At 41.4% G+C, this 25,810-nt stretch overlaps 2 protein-coding genes across 2 annotated transcripts in view; both read left to right on the forward strand.

Moving 5' to 3' along the window:
* The window catches only part of RABGAP1 (RAB GTPase activating protein 1), a 108,076-nt gene that overhangs the window by 59,413 nt on the left and 22,853 nt on the right, over nt 1-25,810 (forward strand). The window contains exons 14-16 of the mRNA XM_075015805.1: nt 18,876-18,989; nt 23,173-23,247; nt 25,536-25,661. Coding sequence (XP_074871906.1) covers nt 18,876-18,989; nt 23,173-23,247; nt 25,536-25,661 — 315 coding nt within the window. The remainder of the gene's footprint in view (nt 1-18,875; nt 18,990-23,172; nt 23,248-25,535; nt 25,662-25,810) is intronic.
* Nucleotides 1,036-2,085, forward strand: GPR21 (G protein-coupled receptor 21). The gene has a single exon (XM_075015606.1). The coding sequence runs from the start codon at nt 1,036-1,038 to the stop codon at nt 2,083-2,085; it is 1,050 nt and encodes a 349-aa protein (XP_074871707.1).

Consider the following 25,810-nt stretch of genomic DNA (forward strand, 5'->3'; position numbering starts at 1 on the left):
CGGGGGCCCCTCTCCAAACAATGGGCAGCTGCCGCACAGCTGGAGCGGGCAAGGGCGGGGCGCTGCGCACCCCATTGCAGCCGCTTCCTCGTCCCCGGAGCCGCCACGGTGGGGCTGGAGCGGTCCCTGCGCTGTGCTTTCCCCTCCCCTCGCCGCCCCTCCCCTCGCAGTTCCGCAGCACTCGGGGCTGAAGCAGGCTCCGGCTTTGCAGGCTGCCGGGGCTGAGGATGCGCTCGGGCTTTTGTTCCCGTTCCGCCGGGCGCCGGGCAGGTGAGTGTGCGCGGGGACGGTGCGGGGGCGTTAGCCGGGGCTGGGGCAGTCGCTCCCCTGTTGATGGGCGGTGGGGGGGGGAGCCAGGCAGCCTGGCTGCTGGGTGAGCGCCGCTGAAGTGAAATAAAGAACAAAGCATCCTGCAAAATGGAGCCAGAAGGGCTGGACCCCCTGCCCCCCACTCCCTGCCCCCAGAGACTTGGGGGTGCAACTGCCTGGGAAGCCCATGGAATGCAGCTGAAATCCCCCCCCCCCCCGCCCAGAGCTCAGTTCTGTACAAGGGGCTGGCCAGAGATGGGGGTGGAGGAGGAGGAGGGGCCCCACGGGGGGGCGGGGGGAGGTTGCATTGGAAGTGGGGAAGGGAGCAGTGATGGAGCTGGGGGGCCTGGCAGGGAGCAGACTGGTGGGAGAGATGCTGCAAGAGCCTTTCCCCTTTCTTCAGTCAGCTCTTGGGAGGACTCCAGGCCTGACTCCAGCCGAAGCTTTTCCTCCCACTCCTCGTCCTTTACCCAGATGTTCAGCCAGCCGGGCTGTTAGCATCAACCGTTGCTGGCATGGCTGCTACCCAGCCTGAGGGCAGCTGTTGCCTGAGCTGGATTTAAAGGGGAATTGTGCCACAGACAATGCCAAGCAGCCCTGGGGACTCGGACTCCCGCACTGACATTGCTACACACATACAGCCAGCCACGATGACAGCAGCTACCTGGAGTGACTGCACGCAGCATGCTGGGAGTAGGCAGTGAAGGGATCACCGCACAGCTCAAGATGAACTCCACCTTGGTTGGCAACCAGAGCGGGCGGCCATTCTGCCTTCTGACCGTTAGCTACTTGGAGACCTTCAATTTTTGCCTCCTGGAAGTCGTTATAATAGTGTTTCTCACTGTGCTGATCATTTCAGGCAATATTATAGTAATATTTGTTTTCCATTGTGCACCTTTACTGAACCACCACACCACCAGCTACTTCATCCAGACGATGGCATACGCTGACCTCCTGGTGGGTGTCAGCTGTCTGGTGCCTTCTTTGTCCTTACTTCACTATCCTGTTGTTCTGAGAGAGTCCTTGGTCTGCCAGGTCTTCGGTTACGTGGTGTCAGTGCTCAAAAGCATCTCTATGGCCTCTCTGGCTTGCATTAGCATTGACAGATACATTGCCATCACCAAACCCCTGACTTACAATACTCTGGTCACCCCATGGAGGCTCCGCATCTGCATCCTGATCATTTGCCTGTACTCCTGTGTAGTCTTCTTGCCTGCCTTCTTTCACTGGGGGAAGCCTGGATATCACGGAGATGTGTTCCAGTGGTGCGCTGAGTCCTGGTACACCAATCGCTATTTCACTCTCTTCATTGTGATGATGCTCTATGCCCCTGCTGCTTTCATCGTCTGCTTCACGTACGTCAACATCTTCCGCATCTGCCAGCAGCACACCAAGGAAATAAACGAAAGGCGAGTGCGCTTCAGCTCCCATGATGGGGATGCAGGGGAGGCCCAGCCCTGCCCCGATAAGCGCTATGCCATGGTTCTCTTCCGTATCACCAGTGTCTTCTACATCCTCTGGTTGCCCTACATCATCTATTTTTTGCTGGAGAGCTCCGCTGTCTATAGAAACCATAGTGCATCCTTTTTGACCACTTGGCTCGCCATTAGCAACAGTTTCTGCAACTGTGTCATTTACAGTCTCTCCAACAGTGTTTTTCAGAAGGGGCTCAAGCGCCTCTCGGGGGTAGTTTGTGCCTCTTGTGCAAGACAGAGGTTAGCTAAGGACTCTTCAAGCTCTAGGAGCAAAAGACCTTCCAACGGATGCCATGTATAAGGAGCAGGTCGCTGAAACTGAGATGTGCTGGCACAGTTTTGTGTAAATTACAAAATATAATTTTAAGATGTCCAGGTTAGCAAAAAAAGCTCCTGAGAAATGCTGCTGACACAAGACTCGGTAGTGTGTGTTCCTTTTGCTTAAAAATTTCATTATGGTATTAGGGAATTTGGGGTGTTAGCTCCCTGTTCATTTTAAGAATAAAGCTGTATCCTGACACTTCTGGCATGGCTGAATTTAGTGGATGCGTGTGAGCCACAGTAAAAATATTTTATTTTCTTACAGCTTTATGAGGCTGTTTCAAGATTTGTGCATCACAAAGGAGTGATTTCTCTCAAGTGGAAGTGTTATAGTATAATATATTACAGGGACTTTTTTGTGTATGCCAAAGCATACTGACTTTGTGTGTTCTAAGGGGCCAAATAGCTTTTTGCGTTTACCTAGACAGAGCTCTAGACTGTAGTGAATAATGTGAACACTTTAATATTAACTTGTAATGAGCCATGAATGCAGCAATGTCATCAAAAGATGCTTTCGAAATCTGATCTGGTCTCTGTGCCCCATTTTCCCAGTAGAATACTTGTATGTGATTGGAGTACAGTATTTGAATTTTTCTGTTTGTTTGTGTAGTAACAAGAGCAACATGAATCAGACCAAATTTAGCAGCTTAATAAAACATTTTGATAAGCTAAGAAAAATAGTTGCTGTTTTATGACATCAGAACTGTGGTAGTGGTTTGAGGATGATGTCTAAACGTGAAAATTATTTTCAAAACACTGGAGAAAAGCCACTTCTGTTTGGAAATTACTCAAGAACAACTACAAAAATCTGACATGTTTTTATCTAAATTCTTCTGATGTTTTACATACCAGGGATTTATAGGGGGAAAAATAAGATTTTTTTTGTTGTCTAACTAGCTAAGGGGGCTAAGTTATAAATTTAATAACAGTGTTTGTGTTATAGATACTTGAACACACAGCTAAAAAAGCAGCTTTTACCCATGAAAGCTTATGCTCCAAAATATTGGTTTATCTATAAGGTGCCACAGGACTTCTTGTTGTTCTCGAAGAAACAGACTAACATGGCTATCTCTCTGATACAGCTAAATAAGGCATTTATCTTCAATCTCATGAATCCTAAAGAAGGTTCAAATACATCAGGAGCTAATTCCTTATGGCAAACATCTGTCATAAACTGGTCAAGCAAAGTACACTAGCTGAAAAACAAAGTTTCAGTGACGACTACTTGGAGCTGTTTTAGAATGGATGCTTTTTGTGTGCTGTAATGTCATCAGCAATGCTCTGTGGCCCCCAACTAATTTTATTCTCTTTAAAAATTCCTTTAACTCTTCATTGCTGCCCAGAGTGCTATTTTTAGTAGCTAAAATTTCTGCAAAGTATAAATTCTTAATAATAATAATGGATTATAGCCTGTGTAATATTTTCCATTTCAGTGTCCTCAATACAGAGGTGTGGGTTTTTTGGGTTTTTTTTTTCCTTGACATAATCTATACCACAAATATACTACAGTTTACTGTTTTTTAGCATGCATCCAATCTCTGTGTGCATGGGAATGGGATCTGGGGAATTCTTTGAGCTCTCTGTGCATATAGGAGTTGTACTTAGTGCACAGAGGGACTGAAGAAATCCTATGAAAAATGAATTATGAGAGACTTCTAAGACCTGGAGAAGTATGTCCAGCTTCAGGGGAAAAAATCATAGTTTGTGTTATAAAATACCTTTAAATTCAATGTTGGTTTTCTACTATGTTATGTCATCCATGATGGAAACTTGAGAGAGAACTTGCTGTTATAGAGCCTCCAAAATGTACAAACAAAGGCTGTTGTAATCCTGATGCTTTCACAGACACTTTATTAATCGTTATTTGTGTGGCAGCGTACCTGGCAACCAGGGCCCCTTTTGCTTGGCACTGTGCAAACATACAACAAAGAGACAGGAGGTGGATGTGACTGACAGCAGTGGAGGGCTGAGGGTAACTGTGAGACAATTATGAAAGGAGCAAGGACCATACCAACTGACTAGTTATTCTAAAATGATTTTAAAAGCATTGTGAACTCTTAGTGTACCATGTATTTGGGAATATGAGAATTTAGCGGAAGTGGGGTGCCTCAAGGCTGACACTAGTATTTAACTTACGGGAGAACAGATGACAGTTTTATCCAACTGTCTCAGAATTGTATTCAAAACACAACAGTTGGCAGCTGCAGATCTTTCTAAAACTTAACCTGGGACCAGCTGAACAAGTCAACGTTACTTACAGCTGAGAGAATCAATTACAGAGTGCTTATTAAAAAACTAGGAGTTTGCACTCCTTCAATTGCTATATTCAAATACAGCTTCAGTTTTATTTTATCTCACTCTTTTTCAGTTACGTAGTTTTTTTATGAGACACAAGAAGCTGATCGTGGGCTTCAAAGGAATTAAAAATCAGAACAAATAGTAGATACATCCTAGTTTCACGTGCAGCATCTTTTACAGATGCTTCTGAAAAGGGAAGCAATCTCTGGCTGTACAGTTAGCACGAGGCTACCTTTGTCTCTCTTTCATGTAGTATTTTAAATTTATCTGCGTTATACTTCTTCTTTCACTGGACACAATGGTAGATTTCTTTATAGTTTAAAAGCTCCTGCCCCAGATTCACATCACATTATTAGTGTTGAGTTCAGAGAAGTTAGATGAGCGATGAATCTGTCACAATGTGTTTGGGACCAAGTGAGGAAGAAATAATTTTACATCCTATTACCTTGTTTTGTCAGGAGTTCACTTTATTTGGTAGATGACATGAGCACTCGCCTTTTTTTTTTCCAGGGACTGTTGATGCTATGACAGTTACACAGCAGACTTTATAGTTAGATGGTTTTCATAACTACAGTTAAAAAGACCCACAAATGATAACAGTTACCTCTTGAGGTATTTGCAGCCAGCCACACAACCTGATGTGTTGAATTTTCACAAGTCACAAAAGCTGAAGTTTAACAAGCTGTACTTCAGGGTTTGCTGTTTGAAGTCAGTGGGACTGGTGCTCCAAAGTCACTAAAGAATTCAGCCCTCAGGTGACTGTTGGGGTTTATCAGATTAACTTTAAGCATTCATTTTTGAAAGTTCTGGCCTATCTCCCTAACAGTTAGTAGTTTTGTTTAATGGATTGAAAGTCTGAATTAATTATTAACCCCAAAGCCATTTTGTTTCATAATTAAAAAGACTTTGTCACCAAGAAATTTTTATTAAACTTTTAGGCCCTGGTGCTGAAAATACTCATAGAACTATTGAAATTAATGGGGCTGCTTATGCAAGTAAAGTAACATACCAGGTGTTGGGTTTGCAGGTTCAACTTTCAATATTTTGTTTTTTTACACTAAACAGTTTACAAAATTCAGTAAAATATGCACCACAGTAGTGCCAGTTTAATTCAGTAACAGCACTTGTTTAATTTGTATCCGCATCTTTATTTGCAAAAATGAGCCACAGATGTACACATCTGTATCTATGCATAGAGATACCTGCGAGTATCAAACGGGTATCCATGGATTTGCAGGGCTCTACTGATCTGACCTATTAACCTTTATTCAGTCTTCAACTTCTAGTATACATGCTGGTCAGCACTTTTTTAAAAGCTTGATAGTGGGTTTTTTCCCCTCTTTTAAATAATTCTTTGAAATTGCTGTCCTATTAAACTTAAAGTCCTAGATTTTGATTCAACACAATATTTGTACATACTGATCAATAACTGTTAAACTGCATCTCATTCTTTCCTTTGTCATTAGGATGTCTATACAGTATAATGTGAACGTGTTGTTCAGTGGTTACAGTTTGGAAATCCTGGAATCCTGGTCTCTTTCACTTTTTTTTAACCTATTTGTGAGATGAGGATAATATTTCCAGTTCAGAGGGATGTTGAGGCTTCAGTTAAATGACTTTGACATCCTTGACAGAATGGGCTAGATAAATGCATATAATGTAAAGCCCATTTAAAGATGAGATGGATGAGTACAGGTATAGCTGTACACATGTGAATAGTAACAGAGAGATAGCCGTGTTAGTCTATATAGTCTGTTCTAGTATGGTTATGACCTGAAGAAGTGGGTCTGTCCCACGAAAGCTTATCACATAATAAATTATTTTGTTGGTCTTTAAAGTGCTGCTGAACTGCTTTTTCATTTTCATACACGAGTTATTCTTAAATGTTGTGTTATAAGACCAAGAAGCAAATGCATAATCAAAATCACTGTTTTTACTAAAATAGAAAACAAAATTTTTCTTTTTGTATTTCAGCTTTTAAACCCCCCCCCCCCAAAATAAAAAAAAATTAGATGTGAAAAAACAAATCTCTAGTATGCTGGCAAGACTATAAAGAGATTCATTGGGGAAGTATAAATAAACATTCTGTTAGAATAGCTTTGGTATACAGTGCTCATGATTTTCTTTGTGAAGTCTTTTGCGTGTTTGAATATAAAGCAAGACTTTGATCTTTAGCTGACTTTAAAATTGCTAATTTCATAAGGTTGAGTAAGTAGTACAATGTGGAAAAAAATCAATAGGTATTTTCATTATGCCCTTTTAAAAGTATTTTCTTAAAATGCTTTCTGTAACCATTGTCAAGAAAAAAATTATCTAGTTCACAAGGGAAGAAAAAAATACATAGATTCTTGTTCTGACCAAGGTAGGCGTCTAAGCAGCAATGATATCTTTGGCTTCAGGTTTGGTTTTTCTGGAAGGATTTGCAAAACTTACGAATATTGTCATTCCAGAGTTCCATATTAAAGAGAGTGCTGTACAGCACAGCATTCTGCATGTTGATGAGCTGATAAGCTCCTCTCCATCTATTATCTTTGAGATTCAGCTTTTTTTGTACTCCTTATTGAGTAAACTTTGACAGCTCATTCTTCTTATTCTGACAGTGAATGCTGCTGTTAATACCAGTGACCTTTTCTTTCTGCAGGAGTTCAGAAATTTTAAAAGCAACTTAAAAATAGTTTTTTCCGCAGACTGTTAAAGTACAAGTACAAGTGGCTTCTTCTATATGCCTATTCAGGTTGTTTTGCTGAGCAAAATACAGTGGGTAAAAGATAATTTTAAAGGCTTTTTGGTTTACCTGTCTCCTTCCTTTAGAATGGTGATAGGCAAGGAATAGTCTCTGGAGGATTGCCATCCAGTATCTGCTTAGTGGCTCCGTGTGGAATTCATTTGTGTCTGAGTCTGGTTTCCAGTGGACAGGTATTCACCTGAAAAAGCTGTCCCAATCAGCATTCTTTTCTAAAGTGTCAAGAGCGCAGCCAAGAATACATTACATGTGTTTGTAAAGCATTTTGCATGCCTTTTTAGGTGCTGGAAAATAGTTAATATAAAAGGAAGGTGAGAAAGAGAGCCCTGACCTGGTGGGGAGGAAGGGAAATTACCAAAGCAATTTAGACATTGAAGTGAAAAACACACAGATGGATTTTGGCATCAATTCAAGCCTTGTGTTCCAGAGACTCTTCTAAGGTGCTGTGTTTTGAGTGTGTTGCAGTGTAAAGGTATTAAGCCTCATCTACACCACTTAATCTTGGCAAAACTTATTCTGCTGAAGGGGATAGGGAAGAAACCCGTCATTCTGAATAAGAAGTTTCACCAGTGTAAGAGGTAGCGTGCCCAGTGCTGTGTTGGTGGGAGAGTGTCTCTCATGGACATAGCTACAGCTGTTCACTGAGGTGATCTTGACAGGAGAGCTCCTCCCATCGACAGATAGCAGCTGCACGAGTGGTCTTACAACAGCGCACTGCATCGGTACAACAGGCCTGATGTAAGATTGCTAGTGTCACCAATGTCTTCCTTTCAACCCTGACTCATTTCATTCTTAATTTGTGCCATTTGGGTGCTGAATCAGGGTATTTTGGTATATTAGGAGACAGCTGAAAATCTGTTTTATGGCTGTTTTAAAAAAAAAAAAAAAGTGCCAAGTTGAATCAACTTAAAAAAAAAAAAAGTGTACTTTAACTTACTATTTTAAGTAGGGTTTCTGTAGCTAACTTTTCAACTTTAAGGTCTAATAATAGGAAACCTTAACACTGTAGCCAAATCTACAAATATTACTGATTTTAAAATGGTAAAAATATTTTCAAATATTATATGGGACTATAATAAACTGAAACATGTAAAATACTTGATCCTAATGCCTTATGTATTTCCAAAAGTGAATTTTGCTGTCAGCTACTGAGAGAATTTAGAAACAAATGGATCTTTGAGATACTGTGCTATAGCAGTGTACAACATCTTAGCCTTTCAACTTTTTTGTCATTGTGTGCATGCTGTTTTTAAAAAGAAACAAAACACAAAAGAGAACTAAAGCACCAATGTAAATTGTGGAGCTGCAGTAGAATGTATAATTTTAAGTGCATTGATAAGGGTTGTAGAGAATTTTCAAAATGCTTTGTGACTGTTACCGTTATTTTCCTTCCTGAGAAAACGGCAGAAATTTTAATTGTTGTTCCACTGAGTTACATTTTTGGGTTGCCATTTATTTTGGATTAATTTAATGTTGGTAGATATTGCAATTTAAAGGGCTATTGAAACATTTCAAACTACTGACATGGCAGTCTAGGAATGCCTGTTCTAAATATACAGATCATGTATTAACAATGTGAAATAACCTTACCATTTGCCTGAAACCTGACCTGTATAACGCAGTTCTTTGAAGGGGTGCTAGGTTTGGTGCAAAATATCATTACGTATACAAGGTGGTTTTAAAGGCAATATCATTGTAACAAGATATTCCCTGTCTTTCAAATGGGCTTTCAGAACTCGTTAACTTTCTTGTCAATCAGAGATATTTTAGCTGGAAGTTGTGTGGATGGTTTTACAGGAAAGTTTTTGCTTCAGAATTTCTTGATCTCTTTACTGTAGTATTCCACATACACTTGTTGTTAATATAGTTTTTATGCATAAATGCACTTGCACACTTTATTTTAAAGGTCTGAATAGCTGATAAAATAATTGAAAAAATAAATTCAACTTCACATGGTTCTACTTTTGTCTTGGGTGACTTTGTATGGAATGCTGTGTTGCTGTGCGTGTGTCTCTTTTCTTGCATGCCAGGTGTTTTTCCTCCTGTCCTTAATGCCATACAGAGAGACTAGAGTTTGTGTGTACTTACCCAAGGCTAGAAAACCTTGACCAAGCAATTTGTTCATACTTTATCCGCTTGTGATGTATGGTGTTTTTTGGCAAACTCCTCTTTATATTTTCCTGTGGGAACCTTGAGCCCTAAAAGGAAATGAACACTGCAAAAGGACTTGCTATCACAAGGGATTCATTTTTATTTTTAGAAATGTACTACTATATTGCCGTATTTGGGTGGAAAATATGCAATATTACTGAATTATTGTATCAAATTGCAGCTGTTCCACCCATTCTTAGTTGTTTTCAATCAGCTTACATTAAGGAATCAATTAGATGTGTGACAAACAATATTCTGCAAATGTATTTAGCAAAAACTAGTACCAGATAACCCTTGTATGCTGTGTCTGAACGTACTTTTTTTCATTAGCAAGTATTAGCTGTGAAAGATGAGATCTCTGCTAGTCACTAAGATCACAGCAACAGGTGTAATTTTTCTTACAAAACACATCTTGCAGAGATTTGATCCAAGTCTAAGAGATATGCCTAACATCAAAGAGAATGGAAGGTTTAAAATTACAGAAGAGGATTCTAGAAAAGCCACTGAATTTGGGCACAACAGGCTAAATCTGGCAATAGTTTAAATAATCATCCTGCTAACGATAATATTTTTTTATCTACACAGAAATTTTTAGTATGCTGACACATATTTTAAAATGTTCTGACCAGGCATATAGGAACTTCATGTTTTGTCTGATCAAAAGAAAACTGCTCTTTGTAAATGATTACAATGTAATAGGCACTTATTTCTGACACTTCCCGTTTATCCTGTGTTCACTTTGCTTTTCATGCCTTTCTGGGGGTAATCTTGTAGATCACTGTAGCATTCAGCATATTAGCTGGCACCCTTGTTTGAGCAGGGTCTATGTGCTGTCAAGTTCCACAGTTACTCACATCTCTGAACAATTTCTGGGCTAATACATCAGTTCTGTGCTCTTCAACATCTCTTATGCCTTTTTACTCAACCTGAGCTTTGACCAGCTGTACTGCTTGTGCATTGACTTCTTGTATTATCTTTGCTGTTTGTTTTACCTAGCCAGAAGTGGCATGCTAAGGGTCAGACCTTTCCCAAAAAGCAGTTCTGAGAACAAAAGTAAATGAAATAGAGTAAATCCTCAATTTAATGGACTAATGTGGGGGGAGGGGTGTTCGTTAAAGCTGGAAGGCAGTCCATTAAATGTGAGGGTTTACTTGTATTTGCATAGTGTGCCCCCCAGCCAGACTTCTCCAGGCCCACCCCCCACTAAAATGGGCCACTCGCCAGAGCTGCTGGAGTCGGCGCCACCCCTGCTGGAGACTCGTTGCATCCTGGGCCACTGTGATGCCTGGAGGAGCTGCCACCATGCCTGGAGCCTCCACCACAGCCAGAGCTGCCTTAGCCGGGGCCACCGTGTGCTCCTCCCACCAGTGTAGGGCACTTGGTGTTGCAGTTCCGCACCTGCAGCGGCAGCCCCAGCTGTGGCGTGGCTCTTGCAGCCATGGTGGCTCCTACAGCCACAGTGTGGGTCCTTCAGCCCCTCCAGTGGCAGCTCTGGTGAGTCGCCAGCATTTATGTATTTTCTTTACCGGGAGTGGGATGGGGTGTGCTGGTGGGTTCAGTGGACTTTGGGAACAATGGGGGGTTTGGTTAAATCGGGGGTTTACTGTAAACGTTTTCATCAAATATCAGTAAGAGCAGGCAATGATGTGAAAATAAGCTACGGCCTCCTCTACCACTTTAACAGTAGCCGTAGAGACAGCTGTTAAGAAAAATACCATAAACGTGGAATTTAGCATTGTAACTGTATAATAAAATGTGCAAAAATTAATATAGATTACATCGCTCTCCTAGTTTTAATTACCTGGTGTTTACATAGTGTGATATTTATGATTTTTGCTTTCATTTCCCAAAGGGTTTTGCTTTTGTAAATCTTTGATTGTTTTGCAAATTGAATTCCTGGTTATGTAATGAGCATGTTAGGTAAGATAATTTAGTAAGTGAATGAGTGCTCAGAATCTGAAATTGTCAAATGTGTGAGACAGAGAGAGAGAGGAGGGGTTTGTACTTTGCTTTCATGTAGCTGGAAAATTGTCACACAAGTTTCTTTATCAGCAACTGACAATCTCTGTTGTGGGTCTCACCACCTTACTAAAAAAGATGCAGTCATTTTTAAAGCCCATTGTTTCTGGATGTTTATTTTTATACCTGTCTTTGTATGTTTTCCCTTTCAGCCATCTCATGCTGTCAAAAGTTTGTAATCTTATCATTTTTCCAAATCTGCATCATAAAGTCCTGCAAGTATGGATATTTCTCCAAATGATTTTGAGGTGTTGGGGGCCACCGGAGTGTTGCATACACATTCTGATGAAGTTTGTCATTTTTAACAGCACTAAATGACTGCCTCAAAAAAAAATACATACGCTGTGTCATGTCTTTCAAATGCCCATGTAGCAGTCCTGAGAGAACCTCAGAGTGTTTGGCATTCAGAGAAGCCTCCAGAATTTCAGTGCTGGTCTGGACCAGTGGTGCTTCTGTGAGACCCTAAAATCATGTTTTCCCTTAAAGGGCATTTCCTAGCTTTCCCTCCCACTTCTGTACCTGTAATTTCAGGGCTTGGTGGCAGGCTACTTTACGCTTTACTAACAACTTCTGTACCTTTTGTGAAGAGTGTCCATGTCATCCTTTGGTGTGACCTTCCTACACCTTGCATATTTCTCTGTCTCTCACCAGTTTGTGTTCCTTAAGCTCTGTCAGAGTGGGAGGGATGAATAGGCTCTACTGAGCTCTGCAAGAAGATCAGCAACATGGGAAGAGAGTGAGTCAGCAGTTGTCAGTGTCTCTTCCAGGTGGCTGCAGAGGCTTAGTAGTAATTCTTGCATTACAGAAAAGGCATTTCAGGTTGCACCTGTGACTCTGGAACGCTGGTCAATCTATGACAGCATAAAGGTGGCTGAGCAAATGCAGGACATGCTCCACCAGCTGACCATTTTTGGTAGATACCCCTATTTGGTGAAAAATTTGGCACAAGGGTATTCTGTACTGTTCAGTTAGCATCAGAACCAGCATGTTCTATTTCATGTGTCTTCATAGATAATTTTGTATTTACTACCTTGGAAACAGATTTCATCATTTATTTTCCTTTATTTAACAAAAAAAAAAAAGAAACCTGACAAATCTTCCATGCTGATATTAGTTGCCTATCACTTCAGGAAAAAAATTCAAAACAGCTATTTTAAAGAGACTGACTTGTACCACCTTCCAAATTTTCCTTCTTGTTAATCAGTGGAATGAGCTGTTACAGGAACGTTAATCTTTACATCACTTTCTCCAGTTCTCATGGTAGTTTCCCACTCTTATTACTTTCTTTTTCTTCCTGTCATTCTTAGCTTTCTGTTTTTACAATCCCTGGCTTGTGAAGGGTGTGTACTCAGAAGTGCTTCCTTCAGTTCCCAGTCCCCTGAAAGCATGAGAAATTGCCCAGTGAGCCAATTCTCACAGCAAGGTATAAAAATAGTAGTAAAGAAAAGGTTACACAATGCTGGAGTTGCAACAGTTTGTACTAATAGGTTGCTTTCAGAGCTGTTTTGAAAAAAATTTTTAAAACCTTATCACTTCCGTATATTTTTCTCTCTCCAAACCATTCTAGCAGCAGGAACCAGCTTTAGTGATACTTGAAGAATTGCACGAAAAACATAAGGAACTGAGGACTGAAGAGTCACGCAAAGCCAGGGAGAGACCAACACAATGTCCAATCCCACTTTTTGACAGTGGTGGAAGTAATTGCCTGAAAGGCGTACTTATGATACTTTCTAAATAGATGCCTTTGCAGGTACTAGTCAATATGTGACTTGCAAGGCAGGTTTGTTTCTTTTGAATTCAGACTTGCCTCACTTCTCTATCTCTGCAATATAACACAGGTACTTAATACAGATTGCACCCCTCTAATCCAGCACACTCTTCCCTGGCAACATCTGTAATCCAGCATGGTTTTAGTTAGCTGGATGACCACTTACCATGGGTGTGGCCAAGTTTCCCATGGTCCCATATTTACATCCGTCAGTCTTGGCTCTGTGTTCTATGCTGTTATTTAGCTGTAATTTACCCTTAAATAACCTCTGGAAGCCCAGTAAGCAATGGAAGTGTTGGTAATGCTGCTAGACAGTATTCACCTCCCATGGACCTGCAGGTTCTCTCATTTGGCACCAGGCAGGTCCCCAGGGTGCCAGAGGAGAGAGGTTCAGCCAGTACTGTACTTGATATTTAAGATCTCTATGACCTTTTGATACCAAAACAGATCAAATATTTTCAAAGAATTTTCTTTCCCTTAGAGAGTAGGCTACTCTATTGTATCTCAGTGATGCAAACAGATAAGCATGGGAGTCGCATCAATGGAGTTACTTGCATGAGTAAAGTTACTTGCGCTTAAATGTTTCCATGATTGGGCCCTTAAGCAGTGAGTTTCCCTGGTTACCTCATAGATTAAGGCAATAAATACCCTTTCCCTTAGTTGCCTTCATTAACTTAAAAAGCTTATTCATATGCTAAAATTGTTTAGTGTTATTGTTATGATTGCTTCTGATTTCCTAATGATTTGATAGACTCCTTGGACAATTTAAATTAGTACAGAATTGCAGCAATATACGGAACACAGATCATTTGCAAGACAATGCAATAACTAGCTACTAATAGCAGTGTAATTGCCTTTATAATGAAATGGTTGTGACAAGCCACAGAGTGCTAAACTTGGATTAAAATCAGAAGCAAGGATGAAATAGGAAATGAGAATTTTTAACCAAAGGGATTTTCAAGAGCAAAAGATCAAATGAAAACATGTTCTAATATATTATAGGCAGGGCTGGTAGCAATATTACCTCTTATTTTTACTATCCATGTGTGGAATAAATTTTATGTGCACAAAAGCATGAGCAGATGTGCTTCACCAGTAGAAACATATGCTGCTCACTATGGGTGGCTATGGGCTCTCAGCTAGTAAGCTGGGTGACACCTGAATCTCTCCTGGGCTGCAGCCCAAGTGCCCAGCTTACAGGGAACGCTAGCTGGTAGCACCACCTAGTGTATCAGTTTTCCATGGTGACGAGTATCAGAGGGGTAGCCAAATTAGTCTGTATCTTCAAAAACAACCAGAAGTCCTGTGGCACCTCATAGGCGATCAGATATTTTGGAGCATAAGCTTTCGTGGGCAAAGACCTGCTTTGTCAGCAGTTGGGCTGCAGCCCAGGAGAGATTCAGGTGCCACCCAGCTTATTAGCTGAGAGCCCACAGCCACCCATAGTGAGCAACATATGTTTCTATTGGTGAAGCACATCTGCTCATGCTTTTGTACACATAAAATTTGTCAGCGGGTCTTTGCCCACAAAAGCTTATGCTCCAAAATATCTGATGATCGCCTATCAGGTGCCACAGGACTTCTGGTTGTTTTGTGTCAGCTTTGTCATTTTTGTAGCCCACTTGAGGTTTCATGTGTTTCTAAGAGCCTCCTGAATTAGGGGGAAGAGGAGGAGGATGTGGTTTTTGGTCTCTAGTCAAAAAGGTGATTGCTTTACAAGTATCCTATTTGGAAACACGCTCTTTTCTGCTGTGGTTCCAGAAAACATTTTGCTGTGATGCTACAGTCTTTACATGGAGCAATATTCCGTAATTTAGGTTTGAAGGGGGCATAATCTTTTAACTGTGCACTCATTCATTGACTCAGCAGCACTTGATGAAGGGAGCACTTGATGCTTTCAGTAGCACAAGCTATCTAATGAATTCAGCCATCTCTTTGAGATAATCATCGGATCTCATTAGCTGCCTAGAAAGGCCCTTGTTCTAGTATCAAAGTGAGATAATTTATATAGACAAATGGAAATCCACCAAGAATAAGACAATTCTCCTGCATTTTGGTGACAAAACTATTCATGGTATTCAGCTAAATAAATGGGTAGGACATAACTAACTACCCCCATTTAAGATATCATTGGCATAAATGGCCATATAAAAACTGAGGAATGGAAACTCTTCTCTAGAGGAGACATGAATACGACACCTTTAGTTAACCCCTTTGCCTCTGATTGCAATTCATACTCTTCATGTGACATATTAAGCACACTGGTTTCTCTTTTAGAGGGGGCATACACAGACCAATGATGTCCAAGTTATCACATCAGATTGAATGAACCTGTTGGCCTTTTTTGTGCATATTTCACTTTCTGCTTAACAGTGGCACAGCTGATCCTTACTACTATGTGCTATGCCAAGCTGTTGGCACCCCATGGCATCCTTCTTGTTTCAAAGAAACTGCAAAACAATGAAGTGGTATATGAGATAGAGGGCTGAACAAATGGGACTGCTGATGTAAGCTGATACATTTTAAAATACTGGTACATATTTAAAGGATTTTGATCCTTTATCTGATTGAATTAATAATACCAGCAAGAGAAACTCACAAAGTACTGCATATCTACTCAGACACAAGCCGGGTAATAGTCACATCATCTTACTTTTAAAACAAAGTTCACATTGAACAAAGATTTTGGAATTCCATTTAGGAGACATCACAACTGAGTGAGTCACAAGTACAGATTCAAAAGGGAATAAAATTGCTGAGAGCATATTTATGCAATGTAAACCATTTTGAAGAGAGCTTGAGTGAGTGATTCTCATTGTGTAATAGCACCAGAGGCCCACGTGGTTCTGCTGAGAGAGTGCATTCAGCTTCTGGGTACTAACTACTGTTGTTTACTCCATCCGCAAAGCACTAGATGCTTGGCTGTCCGAGGCATACTGGTGACTGTTGCAAGAAAGGCTTCTCATTTTTCTGATTTGAGGATTCGGAGAGCCACAAATTCTTTTCAGTGCTATGCTTCCAACCTCGTTTTCCACCTGTCCTCATTTACCCTTATGTTCCAGGTGTGTTTCTTTTCTAAAAGATGATAATGTTTTACTGTCACTTTCTGTACAAAGGAAGGCCTATATGAGCAGAGCCATTTCTAATGACTTCTAAAAGACACTATTTGCCAGTATTAAAAACTAAAGCATACCTTTTTATATTGCTTCCCAGTTTACAAAGCATAGTCAGCTTTCTCTGCAGTGCTCTTTGCTCAGTCTTCAGCTTTAACAGTAGGAATGGCTTGCAGAATGAGGTGTCAGAAAGAGAGAAAGCAGAACAGCTCAAGAAGTTCAGCTGTCTTTGCTCTTGGGTTTACTAACAGCTGTAGGTGGAAGTATGTGCGTGCCCAATCTGCTCTATAAGGAATGCCAAGTGAGTATGTGGAATACAAATTCACCTCTTTTTGTGCTGAGCTTTATTAATAAATAACCCTCTTGCATAGATCAGTTCAGACATTCTTCTAGGCTTTGGCTACTCCTGTAATTCCTCCCACAAGCCTGCTCAGCACACATCCTAGAGCCTCTCTTCACAGATATCCTTTCTCTTTCCCTTAAATCCAGGTGCAGTAACAAGTTACCTGCTTTAGGGAATGAGCAAAACCCTCCTAACCCATTACTGGCAAGAGCAACACTTAGCAATAGGGTGGGATGTTTCAAGAAGTCACTGCCAGCCTCTTTGAGTGGTATTTGCAGCCTAATAGATTGCACTGGTGGAAAAAATTCTCAGTGATCCTCATCTTACACTGTCAGATTCCTTTCCCTTCTAGCTGGTGACATCTTTCAAATATTGATAGCGCTGTGCCCCCCCCCGCCACCAGTTGTCACCATACTTTTTCAGCATTTAGCCAAGCTACACATGTTCACTTTGCACTTCCTCTAGGGTTGCCAGATTCTCAGAAGGGTTGTGTGTGACATGCCCCAGCCGTGGGAATCCTGGCTGGGGCCGAGGAATTTCCTTGACAAGTCTGGCAGGACATTTTAGCATAAATGCGGGTGCATTAGGGAAATTTGGGATGGCTTCATAGATTGCAGGACTTGCCTAACTTCCTCAGATCAATTTTGAGAGTCCTTTTATCTTGTTTGTTGCTTTTTTTTGTGAATTCCATCCACTTTGTTGGTTTCTTTTTGGTACTGAAGTGCCCACGCCTGTTGTTCATGTTTGCGTAGGAACCCTAGTCATAGACTGGAAACCCATTTTGTTAGGTTCTGTACAAAAACAGAACAAAGAGACTGTCCTTACTCCCAGAGAGTTTATAATCTAAGTATGGGACAGGAGACAGCAGGTGGATACAGGCTGCCAGACCAGGAGAGCACCAGGAAACCATAAGACAATACTGTTAATATAAGAGGCTGCAGAATGCAGGAATCTTGCCTTCTGGCCTTGTGGTCTAATTGCAGGAGGAAGGATACAGCGTCTGCTCCCTCATGAAATAGTTCTGAAGCTTAGTTTTGCTTGCTACCTACTCCAGCACCCTGAGATGAGAGGTAAGGAGGGAAAGCATTCTGAGTCTTGTTCTCTTGGGGGCTGGGGGAATATATGATGGAGAAATGGGTGGGGTTAGCATAGCACTTCCGAAGCATTTCCAGCACGAGAAATGCTTTTTAGGGGTTCCCCAGTTCCTCATTTTTTGCTGCCACACCCATCGTCTGCTTTCTGGGACCTGAATTAAACAAAGCAGGCTTCTCAGCTCACACTTTACATTTTAGGCTGTTTCATGACCTCTGCGTCACTGGACCTCCTGCTTTCCCCCCCATCAGGTGCCCTCTTTTAAAGCCTGGTTTGGGTCAGCTGGTAGGGTGCAGGTGGATTGGCCTGGCCTCCTCTTATGGGGAAGTATTGCCCTATGATACACAGGTATTAGGCAGTTCAACAGCCACTCCTGACTGCATTGTAATATTGGGCCCTTCTTCCCCCACCCCAAGAGAATGAATGCTGTTCTTGGTGCAAACACAGATCTTGGAAAGAGCTTCTGCCTCCCCAGCCTTCCCAGACTCTGACACCTCCTTTGCCAGAGTGGCTTTGTTGGGCTCTGATCCAACTTGAGAAGGCCATTTTCTCAGTTTCCTTCACGTCCCGTTGCTCTTGTTGCTTGCAGTCTCCTTCTGTCTCCTTCTGCGTGCTGGGTTCTGAGGGTTGTAGCAAGGTCCTCATACTGGCAGGGTTGCCACATCCAGAAGCCATGATGTGGCACCTCTGTGAGCAGCCAGTGGGGCGTGGCCTGCCTTTGGTGTGATATGATGTCCCGCCCAGGCTCAGATCCTGTTGTTTGTCTATTTTTGCTCTGATCATGATTTGGATTTTGAGCGGGAGTGAAAAATAACTTCTCCAGTCTACACTGGGGATGCACTTTAGCATGGCAGACTGCAGTTACCAAAGAGTGTTTGGCTGGCACCCTCAGTTTACCTCAGAGGAAGCAAAATTTGTGTAGTGGCAGTTGGGCTCAATATAGACTTAAAAGGAAGATTTTTTGTTGACTGAATCACCACCACATCGTGTAAGTCTTGATTTGTGTTTTTCTCAGCAGTCTCATAGCTAAGCACTGGTCATGCCCAAACCTCCTTAGGTTGCCTGCTTGTGACCAGAGATGGTTGGGCTGTTGACTGTCTACCCTGCCCCGTACTAAGGGAAGAGCAAAGCCTACACTGATCATCTGTCAACCATTCATTTCAGGACACTGCGATTTGTGCTGATTTTTAAACTGCACCCCTTTTGACATACATGTTTTTCTCTCATGCTCTTGTTTTAACAGGAGTCTCCGCAGGACAGTGCAATCACACGGGACATCAATCGTACGTTCCCAGCTCATGATTATTTTAAGGATACAGGGGGAGATGGTCAAGACTCCTTATACAAAATATGCAAGGTATTTTATAACCTCATGTTTGGTGTTCTTGGTCAATATACATTTTGTTCATCATAATTGATGTTGGATTTAAATTTGTCATGTTCCTCTTTGCTTATTTTTTCCATATGCTCAGTTGAATTTAAAAGTTGCCACAACTTCAAAAGTGTTTTTTGGCTCATACAAAATAAGTTTAGGTTGCCTCTGTTGTTGTGTTTGGGATGAATGGATTTTTTTTTGTCTGGGGTAGGAATTGGGAAGCTGTCAATCACCTCCTCCCCATAAATTATGCAGGAGTGAGCCTACTGCAGATCACGTGGTAGCATCTTCTTCAAAAGGAGACGTTTCCATGTATGATATTTCTTTCTTATTTGGTTCAACTGTCTACACGGTTTTCATGCCTAGTTTTGGAGCTGAAGGCAGCATGATGTGAGCAAACTAAGCCAAGAGATTGATTATCCCCATATTTCTGTGCATCTCTCACGCTGCTTCTTCTGAGACACACAATGCTTTGTGTGGCCAGGTGCTTGCGCTCAGCTAGAAACAGTGGCCAAGAATTTATTAATGAGCTCACTGGGTTAGAACCTTTTTCATCGTGGCTGTCTGTCCTGTACGAAAGTGTTTGAAGTTTTAGTTCCAGGGGGGAACAAGAAACTAAACCAAACTGCAGTTGAGTTGTTAGAATTTATAGTCTGTGCTGAAGGAGGGGGATTTGGAGCTGCAGGTGAAGATTGAGGTGCATCAGCCAAAGAGCCTTGAGTGACCTGGCTCTGGACTAGCAGGAAGGTTGCAGGTCATAATTATTACGTGGGTGTAAAGTTGCATTGAGGGAAGCTAGACCTGTGTTTTGCCTGTCTGTAGTCAGTGCTGTCAGGCGCTAGGGATGTTAATGGTTAACCAGTAAACCTCATCTTAAACGGATCAGGCTTGCCAGTTATGGATAACTGTTGGGGCTGGGCAGTGGGGCTGCTGCAGCCTGGCGGGGCCTGCTGCAGGTCGGGGAGTGGGTGCTCCAACCCAGCCAGAGCAGACCCTCATTCCCCCAGTCACCTCTCCAGCCATTTAATTAGTTAAAGTTAACACTGAACTGATTAACCAATTAAACAGGATTTTACATTCCTGTTAGGTGCTCAGTTAGTATAGGATCACTGGGCAGCACGCTAGACTAAAGGTGCAGAATGAAGAATACACTGTTTTTAGGTAGGCATCTAATTTTTATGCCTCACAAAACCTTTAAAACCTGAGCAGTTCAGTAATGCAAATATTTCTGCACAGTTTTGATATTTTGTTCCTGTCGATACCAGAGCACTGCACAAATGGAGAATGACCTCATTTCTGTCCATCACATTTAAAGATTGAGATGCAACCCTAATCAATGCTAGTGTAAAGCTTCTTTAAAATGTGTTCTCGGAATATAACACGTGATATTGTGGACCAAAGAGCTAGATCTTGCAAAGGATCTAGATATTGGTAGAGCTGAAGATAATTATGCATCACTCATTAGCATTATAAAGCAGCAGGCTCCCATTTAAGTGCTCATTAAAATGCAGAAGTTAATTCCCAACGAAAAATGACTGTTTTCTATTTAATCTAATTACCTTGTTTGACCAGAGTATCTTCCACTCTCCTTGCTGGGTATTTAAATAGTCTTCACGTGTGCTGTCTCTCAGGTGACATTTCTGCATGTGGAAGCTTAAATTCATGGCACACAGTTTATCATGTAGAAATGATGAGCTATGCAGAGGAGACTGTCATGGGCAGAAGGAGATGTTTGTGCATTTCTTGGGGGTAATTAACACCAAAATCAAACATGTGGTAACCAGGTAAAAGACTGTCTTTACCACAACACCTGGGCATAAATGCAGCCGTTTGAAATGGCAAAAGTTGCCGTAAAAATGCTTTGAGAACAAAATACTTCAGTTACATTTTTCCAAGTGGAGTCCTTTATCCATTATATTTTGCCACAGTAACATATTGGTGAGCTCACTCTTAGGCTAGCATAGGAACTGGACTGACACTCTTTGCACCTGTCTGTGATTTCAGAGTCGTCATGAAAATATACCCCTCTGTTCCTTGGTGGTGATTGTTTTCCATGTGATCTTAATTTTAGAAGCAGACTAAGATGCTCAAGATGATCCTTAGCCAAACATTCTCTTTAGTCTTTCCTTGTCAGTATCTCTTTTCTCAGCAGCAATTCTGTTTTATGACATTAATTTTACCCATGTTAGTTCCAGATGAATTTTGTATAGCAGGTGTGGGGAATCTTTTTTCTACTGGGACCATTGATCACAAAAAAAAATCAGTGGTGTGTCATACACAGCCCAGTGGGGACAGAAACTTGGGCTCTGCCCCTGCAGTAGGCCAGGTACAGTGAGCTCTTAGGGTGGGAATGAGGATTGGGGTGCAGGAGGGGTTCCAGGCTGGACCAATGAGTTTGGAGTGCAGGAGAGGGCTCAGGGCTGTGGCATGGGAGTGGAGTGCAGGAGGAGATATGGGGTGCGTGCTCTGGGAAGGAGTTTTGGTGCAGGTGGAGACCCAAGACTGGGGTAGAGCAGCCTCTCAGAGGGAGTTTGTATGTGGGAGGGAGCTGGGGAGCAGGCTATGGGATTCAGTTATGGTGCAGGAAGGGGTTCCAACCTGGGGCAGCAGGTTGGGGTATGAGCTATGGTTGAGCAGCACTAAGGGGACTAAAGCAGGCTGCCTGCTGCTCTTGGAAGCAGCTGACATGTCTCTGCTGCTCCTAGGTTCCCCACCTCGGTATGTGGAGCTGTTTAAGCTGTTTAAGCAGCTCTCTCTTTTCAATTGGGGTTTGTGTCTGTCTGGCAGGTCCTCTCTAGATGTAATTGCTGAGCATGTGGACATGGTATCAGGTGCAAGAAGAGTTCCTGCCACTGTAATGCTGTCTTTTTAGAACTTAAGCATCTTATCCTGCAATAAAAGCAAAACAGGATTGTAATGCATTTCTTTGTAAAAGGACTTCTCCCCGCATAGGTGGGAGTACAATATGAAAATAACTACCAAATAACAAACTAAAGGTAAAGTAGGAAAAATATTGAATGATTCTTGATTGGCAGATGAAAGTCAATCCTTGGGCTAAAGGATATGAAAATGTCTTTGGGTCCAAATTTGACTGGAGTCAGGGCTGTGTAGAGGCTAATGTGGGGCATAAGAATCCATAAGTGGGGACTAGCTGATCTTGATAGTCTCTGAGCCATCTCCCTGATTGGGATTGTCAGCCAACAAAAATTGGTATATGCCATAATTGCAAGGCCAAATACTGTGTACATGTGCATGCACCCTATTCCTAGTGTAGACCTTTTGAGCCAAATATATGTATCCCAGGGAAGAATTCTCCATAGACTTTGAACTCGGTAACACTGAGGAACATCATGTCCCAACATCTTGCATGTAGGGTAAATCTGCTCTTTAAAGTTAACCAGTACACTTGGGTATCTTTCTTAGCATACTTTTGTTGGATACCTGTGGCAGTTTGAGGATAAGTTAAAGAAGACTGTCTCCAAATAAGGCCTTTATATATCCATAAAAGCCACCCCCATTTGAGATGACCCTGTAACTGAGTAAGCTACATCTTGTGTCTATTATAAAATATTTTAGAATTTCTATCCAATTATGAATTTGCATTGTCTCCAGCACAGTAGTGTGTGAGAGTATTCCACACGTGAGATTTGATACAGACTAAAATGTTTTCATGTTGAAATGACCTGAAGATGAGCTCTATGTGACTTTAAAGCCTGCCCTCTCTAACTCTCAAACTTTCTCCAGTAAAGATATTACCCTTGCCATCATATCTTTAATATCCAGGGATTGATACGGTTACAGCTACACGGCATACAAAATGTCTCCATGGCACTCCTGCGCAATATGAAATCCCACTTGCCTGTTGGTCATAATGGAGAAGTTGTCTTACACCTTACTCACTCATGTTCATGCAGTTCATAATCTCCTCACACCTTGGTTGCAACCACGGTATTGTTGTTCTGTAAAAGTAATCTTAGAAAAGTGATTGAATGTACTTTAAGCATCCTTCAGCTTGAGTTAGTGTCTGGAGACATTCCAGTGCCATGCAATAAACCAACAACTGCTCTGCAGAAGACTTTTTTTCTTTGGGTTAATCTTGCATTTGTTCTCATGCAGTTATGTGCGAGGGAGAGTGTACATCTGAAAATATTGATTCTGTTTTCAGGCCTATTCTGTCTATGATGAAGAGATTGGCTACTGCCAAGGCCAGTCATTTCTTGCTGCCGTGCTGCTTCTGCATGTAAGTCTGCACACTCCTGGTTGCTGTAAACCTCTGACAAAACAGTGCTCAAGTTCACCCAGAATAACTCCTTTCAGAGTCACCGTACTACTGCAGTCTCATGCTTATTTGCTCAAATGTATGTTTGCCCATAATTAAGACTTTGGGGGAAAGAGGAGCATATTCTGTTTGCTGGTGCTGCAGAGGACTTTAATGAGTTTGTGGTCAGAGTTCACTCCATTATCCTTCTAGTTCTAGCTTCCTTTCTATCCCAAGTTGTCTTAAGCCCATCTTGCTTCATTTCTACAAAGAAGACTGTCTGGATAGGAATAACTTCAGGGTTTGGGCCACCCCTGGAACTGCTTGTAAAGGTACCCAGGGGTGAGAGGATTTAAATTTAAGAATATAGAAGAATTTTTATTGGTACTGATCATAGGTACAAACCATGGGTGCCAGGCCTTCTGGATTAAACAGGAATGTATTTGGTAGCATGTTAATAGTGTGCAAATTTGTTACTTATAATTATTAAACATTACAATATGTTTGTTTGGGGCTATATATTCTAAACCTTGTTTGTTGTTAGATGTTAGTGATCAAATATTAAAATAATTTGTGCTTACAGAAATGATCCCTTATGTATCTAAGCAGTGAGTGGTCTGAATTTAACAATTTAGCTGCTATTTTTTACACTTCAAGTACATCTGAGTAGAAAGTTTTTGAGACTTACTCATGCTTGTGTGAAACATTTTATGTGAAAAAGTTGAAAAATTTCTTCAGCTACCTGCTATTTTTAGGTATATTTGTTAAGAATGTCTGCTTTTTGTCAGATGTCTGTGTTTGAAACGGCAGATTCTAAGCCTGTTAGGATTTTGTAATATTCTTGCACTCCTCCCCTACTGGCCAATTTTGAGTAATTGCTGCTACCATTCAGCACTACATGTAAACATTTTTGTGCTGACTACATGCAAAGTAGTATTTTTTCCATACTTCTGTGAAGTCTGGGGGGATACAGAAGTATAAGCTATGCTCTTTGTAAACAAACGTTAAATGGACTGATGGTGTCTAGCCGTAATGCTTTGGTAACCTGTATAATAAAATACTTAACTGATGGAGAAATTAATTCTTCAGCACTATTCTGATCCCAGCCATCAATTAAGGTTTATTCTTTCTGCTGGTGATGGGATTGAACTCTGCTGACTAGTAGATAAGCTTTCTTTTATCTGCCGAAATGCAATCTGCCCACCTTTTTGGCACCCATTGGATTAAAGGAGACTCACTGAAGCAAAAACAGACCATTCATGCACTTTCTTAGAGCTGGCTCTTTAATGTTAGTTGTTGCTTCTGATGATTAACTCAGTTAAAATGAAGGCTGCAACTTAAAAATCACAGTTTTTGTTTCTCTTGTTATTTGAGCCTCCTCATGAGGGTAAAGGCTGTGCTTGACTTCCTGTTACCTTGTCTTATTGGAGAAAGTACTGTTGTTCACAGCCTACAGTCCCTAAGCGATAAAGGGAAATGTAGTTTCTGCAAGTCTCGCACCACCAGTAAGGGGAACATTTCTGAAAAAGTTTTCAGAGTTCAGAGAATGCATCTTTGGATGAATAATAGAGTAGTTGAGTTGGATATTTTGACCTTTACAGGAACAAGTAGTTGTCCTGAAGAATCAGTCTTTACTGCTGTAGGAAAAGAAACCATCTGCTTTATGGTGCCAAGAAAGTGTATATAAATGCTGACAAGTAATGATATTTCGTCTTCAACTGCTTGCAGGAGGGGGAGAGTGAAGTGTCCTAAAATGGTGCAGAGAGCTACCAGATCTGAATGTTTGTAGTAAATAACTCTTTCCCTTTTTGTAATCGGCCTGGTTAAAAAGATCATCAAATATACTAAAGGCATTTTTAAGAAGTAGAACTAAAAAATGCTGCTATTAGTTTGTCATCATGTGGTGATGCTGTAAAAGCATCTTGCGTGTCTGACCTGTGTTAGTGGACTGCACTGAGGAACGGGAGAGATTGGGTTCAAAGTCTGCTGAGTATGATTTGATTTGGAAGACTGACCAAATTTGGCGTAGCTGCTACATGAAGCAGAACTCTTGTGGACCTTTATGGTTGAATGGTGTATTTCTAAATGGGGAAACAAAGAAGGAATTTGTCACACCTAACAGGCGTAAGATCCCATTGCTAATTCCAGTTGTCATGATGTGTGCAAGTATCCTTAGCTATTTTAAAAACCAGTTGTTGATGGAAAGAGCAAGATGAAGGAAGGAAATAGAATAACATAAAAATGTCAACAAGATTTGTTCTTTCTCACAGATGCCTGAAGAGCAGGCTTTTAGTGTTCTGGTCAAAATCATGTTTGACTATGGACTCAGGGAACTTTTCAAACAGAACTTTGAAGATTTGCACTGCAAGTTTTATCAGTTGGAACGCCTCATGCAGGTAAGCATCCAGATTGCTTTGACTTGAACAGGTAAGGGCTTGCAAAACCCAAAATTTAGTTGTTTCAAAGCAGCATTTTATTAAAGTGAATAGTTTTCACCCATTCTTATTATACCCTTGATTAAGATAGAGGACAGCTGTGCACAAAC

This window comes from Carettochelys insculpta, chromosome 21, assembly GCF_033958435.1.
Source record: "Carettochelys insculpta isolate YL-2023 chromosome 21, ASM3395843v1, whole genome shotgun sequence".
NCBI classification, from domain to species: domain Eukaryota; kingdom Metazoa; phylum Chordata; order Testudines; family Carettochelyidae; genus Carettochelys; species Carettochelys insculpta.

What these genes read in the sequence shown, in the direction of transcription:
- GPR21 (XM_075015606.1), top strand. Translation starts at nt 1,036, where the DNA reads ATGAACTCCACCTTGGTTGGCAACCAGAGCGGGCGGCCATTCTGCCTT.